Source organism: Otolemur garnettii, unplaced genomic scaffold, assembly GCF_000181295.1.
Source record: "Otolemur garnettii isolate 467f Iridium unplaced genomic scaffold, OtoGar3 scaffold00045, whole genome shotgun sequence".
Lineage (NCBI taxonomy): Eukaryota > Metazoa > Chordata > Mammalia > Primates > Galagidae > Otolemur > Otolemur garnettii.
Genome location: NW_003852440.1, coordinates 4,279,076 through 4,287,230, shown reverse-complemented (window position 1 = coordinate 4,287,230; position 8,155 = coordinate 4,279,076). Strand labels below are relative to the sequence as shown.

The 8,155-nt window shown below is 49.1% G+C and overlaps 1 protein-coding gene across 2 annotated transcripts in view; it reads left to right on the top strand.

The window, feature by feature from the left end:
- The window catches only part of CAPN8 (calpain 8), a 79,005-nt gene that overhangs the window by 59,232 nt on the left and 11,618 nt on the right, over window positions 1–8,155 (top strand). For both annotated transcript variants that reach the window (XM_023513927.1, XM_023513926.1), the window contains exons 13-15: window positions 780–816; window positions 4,674–4,742; window positions 7,190–7,247. In XM_023513927.1, coding sequence (XP_023369695.1) covers window positions 780–816; window positions 4,674–4,742; window positions 7,190–7,247 — 164 coding nt within the window. The remainder of the gene's footprint in view (window positions 1–779; window positions 817–4,673; window positions 4,743–7,189; window positions 7,248–8,155) is intronic.

The following is an 8,155-nucleotide window of genomic DNA, read 5'->3' as shown; positions in this document are numbered from 1 at the left end:
CACACCCCCACCACACACGCACATACACAGCACACCCCTACCACACACCCACACACACAGCACACCCCCACCACACACACCATGCATGCACACACACCACACACACACACACCACACACACCACACATGCACACACACTGCACACCCCCACCACTCACCACCACACATGTGCTGTCCAGAAAGTATCTAGCCATGTATATCTCTATTCTTCTTATGACACTGGCTGGATACTGTCTGGACAGCCCTCACATACTATATCCCTCACCACACACATACACACATCACACACTGCACCAATCATGTACATATACCATGCACACATCACACACCACCTGGATGCATCACACACTCCTGCAGTTTACACAGAGCACACATACACAACATACACATGAGTGCGTGTAAGGGCTGTGAGCATGCTGGCTCATCCCCTAGGGAACACTTCACCAGTGATTCTCTTAGCTACATTCAGGGGAGGGGAAGAGTGGTGACTGGGGTAAGGTGGGGAAAGAATTCCCCAGAAGAGTGATCTGTCAGGGTGAACATTCTAGAATCCAGGAAGCGCTTGTCTCTGATGAAAAATTTAGGGTAGGGTAGTTGGTTGAAGGGGCCAGGGAGAGGGATCCTGGTTAAATATTCAGGGTATGTAGTTTTTAGTAGAAACTGGAGACTGGCTGGGAAGCCAATCCCTCAGTGGAATCAAAATCTTCCTAAAAGAACCTAACCATTGGTAATACTTCGTACCTACTCAAGTTTGGTTTCTTTCTTTCTCTGTATTTCAGGGAAATTGGGGATGTGGTATCTGGAAACCCACAGGAGGTATGCCATCTTTTAGTATGCCATGATGACTTTTGTACTGCAGTCATTTGGAGTTTTTTATTGATTCGTCTGAGTTCTTTATATATTAAGAGTGGTAACTTCTTACTAGCGGGGGCCGTAACATTTTCTGGCTCTTCCTGATGAAGATAAGGTAGAAGCAGCATTGGAACTCAGGGTTTATAATACATGCTTCATGCCCCAGGGGGTGCCTTGGCATTCCCCAGAGTCACTGAGCAGGACCCACAGAGAGACAGTGCCCACTGTGCGCCTGAGCCATTCTGTGCAGGACGAGAAGTCAGTGCAAGAAGTAGACCTGGGTCCCTGTTACTGGAATGACCTCCAGTCTATTGGAGGACAAATGACAGAACTATGGGAAAAAGATGAAAGAAAGTGAGGGCCAGAAATGGATCTAAGCCTGTGCGAGTGTCGCCCGAAGGGTGCGGGAGCGAGCGCCTGCTGGGAAGGGGGAGGGTTCAGATCAGCTTTGCAGGAAGAAAGACACAGGGTTTGAGGTGTGGGTTCACCACCTTACTCCCTTTATCTTTCACTTGTGTCATTTCCCTCGGATGATGTGGGTTGTGGCAGCCTCTGGGCATTGCTGCTCTATGAGGGCCACACTATGTGTGTGGTCAGTGGGACAGGACTCTCTCTGTGGGGGCACAGGCCCAGCTTCTACCCCTTTGACCCATCCACCCCAAGGGACTGAGGTATCTCTGGCTGCAGATGCCACACGGAGCACCCCCCGACCCTCACCTCCAGCTGTGGAGTTTGCCACCCATACCTGAAAGGGGGTCAGGAAGACACACTCTATTATTTAACATTATCAAATTTGTAGGCTCATAGTTTTGCAATGGGCGAGAAGTTGCCAAATAAGGATTCATCTTGCTCTTGGGGTTTGTGTTGTAAGTTAATCCAATGGTCACTGTCTGTCATTGCTTACTCCAGTTAGCTCTGAACAGCTTTGACTGCTCCCCTGGGACTCGGTGCTCTGTAGTTAAGCCAATAGTCACAGTGCCTCCTGCCTCCATTCATTGGCAGTATCTGGCACCAGAGCTCTTTCTGTGCCTGTGGCTCTTGGTGATGTGAGCTGGTCAGAATTCCACTCCTGCCCTTGCCCCGGTTGCAGGTGCCAGCTCAGCCTCCTTGCTGTCCCCAAGAGGATTTATCATTCACAGTGGCATCTCTGACTGTTTGGCCCAGGTACATTAGAAAGTCATAGTTTGCCAGCGTACAGTGTGGAGTTGAGTCTGCAGTTCAGGTGGTGAGAATGATCCTCTCACTACCCACTACCTTTTTCTCTGAATTATCCTTTCTCTCGCTCATGTGTACTCTCTCTCTTTGTCTCTGATCCCCATCCCTTTCCTTTTAAATCAACTTAAAACTGTTTCTGAGCCCCCATTACACCAGGTTGGCAGGAGTTCAGTCCCAGTCACTATCAGGGTGCCCACTGCCACCTCCTGTGGTACTGGGGTTTCCTACAGCCCCCAAGCAATAGGAAGTCTCTTCTGGTCACGGGTCCACACTGATCACCCTGCAGTCAGCTCACAGGTGTCTTCCTGGCTAAAGGGCATGGGTTGGCCCGGGGCTTGGTATCTGCCGTGAACTAGAGTCCCCAGGCTGCTATAGAACCATGCCACTAGGGTCCCGTATCCCAGGGTTCTGTGGACTTCCCAGGTCTTCCTTGTCTCAGGAGAATGCTGTCTTTTCTCTTTAGTGTACCCTTTCCTCCCTTGGTGCACACACACGCACACACACACGCACACACCCCTCTCTCCCCCCCTCCCCTGACACACAGGTGTGCACAGGCTCACTTGGGGATAATGCTCTCAGGGGACTCAGGATTTTACAGGAGCCAGGAAGAATCATTGCTTTCAAGAACTTCTGTTTTCCTCCCTGCAGAAATTTCCAAGTCATGGATAGTTGGATATTCAAAGTCTTGGAATGGGGGAGGGAAAAGTACAGGATGAATAAACATAGTCTTGGAATTTAGATGTGTTCACTTCAGTCAGGGTTGTAAAGATGCTGTCAGGATGTGGTATAATAATAAGAAAATAATTCCCTGCTTGCTTTTGCCATTCTGACATACCATTTGCAAAGCATTTTCACATATATTATATCATGACAACATACGATTCTACTGGAATAAGTTTCTTAAGAACAAGAGCCATGTCTTGATGACTGCGGCATTCAGACGCAGATGCAGAACTGTCCCCAATATGTGACAGGTGATCAGAAATCTGTCTTGAATTGGTGAACAAATGGGAAGTCCCATGTTTGCCGTCATGTAAATGCATCTTTCTCATTCCCAGTGGCCCCCACTTCCCCTGTGTGCAGTGATTCCCCCTGGTGACAGGGTGCCTGGCATATCCCACCAGTGTGTGTCCATATCCATATGCTGTTGTTTTTTGGATATCCAATTTCACTCTTTTTTTTTTCAGAATAGAATTACTCCATATCCAGAATTTATGTGTATCCCACTAGATTTTGGTATGCAATATTGTAATACATGAACAATATAACATTTTTTTCTATAAAACCTCTTTAAAATCATATATGTGTGATGAGATGTGATGTGTTTATCACTTTTTCTTTTAAAATCTAGATGTAATTTTGGATTTGCACATCTTATATACATGTAAACAGTCTGAGAGGCACTGATGTCCTCATGGTCCCGGTGAGGAAGCAGCCTGACAGGCTGAGAGGAGCAGGGTGCAGAGAGTACCTGCTATGGTTATCACATTAGAGGGGGCGGAGATGAGTACAGACTGTCCCAATCTTGGCTCCACTCCTTACTAGCTGTGTGGTGTTGGCCTTATATTTAACATTTTCAAACCCCAGTATGTTGAAAAATGTGGATAGTAAGAGACTGACCTCATAGAGTGGTTGTGCATATTAAGTGAAATAATTCATATAAAGCGCCTGACAGATAGTAAGTACTCATCAAATGTGAGAATTGTTATTACTGTTGTTACTCTTGTGAGTTCCGTACCATCAGGTCATATTAGGCCTTTTGTACTCAGAGACAGTTTTGGAAGAAATTGGCCTGGCTTTCCAGAAACTTCAAGCCATTTTGGTAGCTGAGACTTCTTCATTCTCTGTGGTGGTGACAGTTGAGGGTGTCTTTCTATTTGGGTAGAACTCATTGTCACATCAGAACCTCTCTGGATAGGGGGGTTCATATAATGGGTTGTAATTTTGAAAGGCTTATTTCCCTCATTAGGTCTCATCTGAGTCTCAAAATGACCCCAGGAGACAGGTCTAGCTAACTAAATATTCGACTGGGGGCAACAGATGTTCAGAGCCCTGAGACGGTGTCCAGTAAGGGTTATCTGCTGTTTGAACTCTAGTCTCTTAGCTTCTAGATCTGCTATTTCTACGAGGCCGTGTTCTTGGCTCCTTTTTAATTATGTCACTCTTTGAGAATCTGAAGAAAGTCAAGAAAATGAATATAAATATGATCCCAAACTTTCATGCAATATCTGGAGTTCACAGACCCTGGAAGGTCACGGGTGCACCTCTCAGGAGCCCACAGATCCAGGCTGGGGTTTCCTGATGTCGGGCCTTTCTCGTTCTCTGACTGATTCAGGGCTAACATCAGAAATCCAGGGTTGTTGGGGCTCACTTCCTCGCATCATTCAGAGAGGAAAGCCCAGGTCGCGGTGCTGTGTCCCTGCTGGGCCACAGGCTCTCTGCGGCTGGGACCTTGGATGTCTCTGCTGTTTATCACCCCGCTGAGCCCAAAGCCTGGCCCAGGGTAGAAGCACAATAATGCTGATGGATGATGCATGAATTTTATGTCTTCGTCTTTCATTACCTCAGTAGTTTCCATTTTACTTTGCAAACACCCTTCCTTTTAGCCCCATCCCAGTAAGATGGATCAAGAAGACAGCCTATTCAAGAGCCTATTTGAGAAGCTTGCAGAGAAGGTGAGTGGAGGGCAATTACAGCCTCTCAGACATGCAGGAGAATGTTCAAGAATGCTCAGACCACTTAATTTTTATTCCTTTATGTATCTAGAAGTAAAATAGGGTGAGTCTGCAGGTTTTGGAGGTCCCCCAGCTCCTGTGTCTGCCACTTTATCCTGTCTTAAGACCCATCTCTTTCCTGCCCTGCCAGGGAAAGTCATCACCGGCACGAGACTGCTCTCAGTGCGCTGACTGGCTCCTGAGAAATTGGAAAAGCCGCATCTCCAGGTCCTGCCAAAGCCTTTCTGTTTGTAAATTGGCCTTGTCACATAGGAGCTCTGCTGAGAAACCTCTCCAAGTGGATAACCTCTGAGGGGGAAGCAGCCAGCCTCTGTGGAAGGCAGCTCCGTTGGCCTGGCCTGGGGCTGGAGCTTGAGGCGCAGCTGGCTTGTCATTGCCGTCATGCTGCCTCGCCCGTCCTCACCCTGCCCTCCCAAAGTCCCCAATACTCAGCCTGCAGAATCCAAGCTGGCTGGGGCTTGAGTGTAGCTCAGGAGTGCTTAGAGCAGAGAAAGAAGTGTCTGGGGCTCGTCCTCCCCCGCCCTGCTGGCATGCATTCACAGTGGTACCCATCCTGCTGGGCCATAAGTCACAGCACAGCCAGGACTCAAAGTGTCAAACCAGCTCCATAAGTACAGTCAATGTACTGCTCTTTGGAGGATAATAAAGTACATGAAAAGGGCCTTGGAAAGGAAAAAAACTTCCAAGCTTCCCCTTTCCCCAAGGAAGCTCGGGACAACTCTCCAGACTTAAGTATGGAATAGAAGAAAATACATCAGGATCCTTTGCAGAAAAAAAAAAAACCTGGGAACAGTTCCTTTGCAGAGCCATTGAATAAAAGCCTTGCAAAGGTGGCCCAATTTGTGTTTTAGGTGGATGCTCAGACTGGTATTTTTGCTAAAAAATTTTGTTTTCTTAGCTGGCAGGGGGCCGTATTTTATTAAGAACATCAAGAATGATAGGAAAGAAAAGCTCGTATTTGTACAGTTCTTTATGTGCCTTACCTTACTGTTCTCTTGTGGTGTGGGGCAGTACCAGTCACTCTCCTTGCTATGCTGTGAAGTGCCTGTCACAGCGAGGTTAAGGAGCTGGCTGGGGGCATGAGGCATGAGGCTTCATAAAGGCAGGGGCCAAGTTCCAAGTGTAGGCTCTCAACATCCCATTTCTTCCCTGGCAGACTAATGGGGGTGGTCTTCTAGACTTGGAGATTTTTTTTTTTTTTTTGAGACACAGCCTCAAGCTGTCCCCCTAGGTAGAGTGCTGTGGCATCACGGCTCACAGCAACCTCCAACTCCTGGGCTCAAGTGAGTCTCCTGCCTCCGCCTCCCAAGTAGCTGGGACCACAGGCACCCGCCCCAATGCCTGGCTATTTTTTGGTTGCAACCATCATTGTTGTTTGGTGGGCCCAGGCTGGATTCGAACCTGCCACCTTAGGTGTATGTGGCTGGCGCCTTAGCCACTTGAGCCACAGGCGCTGAGCCTAGACCTGGAGATTTTTCAGAGAGTCCTTAGGGCTTGTTATTGGGACTGACCATTCTGTGCCTGAACTGGCCCAGCTGCACTCCAGAAGCCACTGCTTGTGCCGCTCTTATCTCTATTGTTTCCAGTAGGCTTGCTGGGGCCTGGTTAGTGGGGGATAGGATGGGAAACGGCTTAGCTTATAAGGGTCAGATGGCAAGTAAGGGGTTGAGTCCAGACGGGAGCCCAGCCCTCAGCCCAGTGGCACTTCTCAGCATCTCGTTTGTTATCCTGTCTGAGGTCTGTCCTCCATCTGAGCATGAAGGGACAAATCTCCTTGCTGGCTCAGTGTTTATCTCAAATGCACACGGGCCATCCTATTGCCCATATCTCAACTCTGTTTGGGATGAGCTGCTGCATGAAGTAGCGGCTCCCACTGTGTGGCACGACGGCTGGCACGTTAGGCTGAGACAGGCTTAGGTTTCCAAGCCCAACTCTGCCATTTGGTAGCTGTGAATCCCAAGCGATTTTATCCCATGAAAATGACAAAGAGCACTGTGTATGTGTTCAGTGTTCAGCAGTTTACAAAATCACGGCTTCCTTGCCTTTGAAATGGCTGTGGAGCTGTTTTGAGAATTTACGGGTATCTGCATGGGGCATGGCGCATCTGTGCTGGCTCCTGGCTTTGCTCCCTGTTTGGGTGAGCCCTGGGACAGGTGGCAGGAGCCTGGCATGGCTGTGGTGCCCAGGGCATCAACCCACACCTCTGCCCAGGCTGTTGGAGATCCCAGAGTAAATGGAGAATGTTAGTTTTTAAAGATGTTGTATGCTTTTAAAATCAGGCATCGGTGGACCTGGTGTCTGCCGTGTAGGAAGCTTCATATTCATTTAACATCTTAGAACAGCTTGTCAGAGCCTGACATGGTTTGCATTTGGGTTTCTTTTTCTAGGATTCTGAGATCAGTGCTAATGAGCTCAAGAAGGTTTTGAATGGGGCGTTTTCCAAACGTAAGTCCCTCCTTGGGGCCTTTCTTTAGGGACTGAAGAGCCATGTTGGGGTATGGTGAGGGAGGGTAGGCAAGCATGGGCCAGGGGTACCGTGGCTGGGAGAAGGGGCTTTGGCCTCTGATCACAGGGGTCCTGATTTGGTTCAGCAAGAACACAGCCAGGAGGCAGGAGAGGTAGGAGAGGAGTGGCAGAGCAGACACAGGGGCAAGGCTGGTGCTGGGGACCAGCCAGCCCTGCAGGAGTAAGGGCCCTGGTGCCACATGAAATCACATGCTGAATCCTGGGAGGACTGAAGTAGACTCCATGAAATTATTTCTAAAAAATTAATAACTTTGAAGCTGTGGAAATCTTTGTGGATGAAAGCTCTTGTTTTGTAGTGCATCTTTGGGGAAGGAAGAGGACGGGGTGATTCTGAGGGTCCTAGATTGTGTTCACTTCCCATCTCCAGGCTTAAGCAAGCCTCGGGAGCTGTCAGAGGGCCAGACTGCACCAGGAGGGAAGGTTTGTTTCTCTGCTTTGAAGCCCGGCTCCACAGGAAGTGGCTTTGAGCTGGTCCTGGTTCAGCCTTGGGCCAGGTTGAGTCTTCCAGCTGGTTGAGTGATGGGCTCTCTCATTCACCCACAGCAGTAGCAGTAGGCCTGAGGATGTGGGAAGCATGGGCAGCGGGTCTGGGAGAAGCCAAGTGCCATCCCTCCTGGAGACAGACCCAGGGCTGAGCTGCACCCAGGGCTCAGAGCCCAGGTGCTGGCTGGGCTGGCCCTTCCCTCCTCTGTTCCAGTCTGTCTCCTGCTGTTGCTGAGAAGAGGAGAGAGAGGAGGGGGTACAGGGTCCCTTCTTGGTTCCCAGGAGTGAGGAAGGTGAGGATGGAGGCCAGGAATGGCTGGAGCTCCAGGGAGACATCTGCAGTT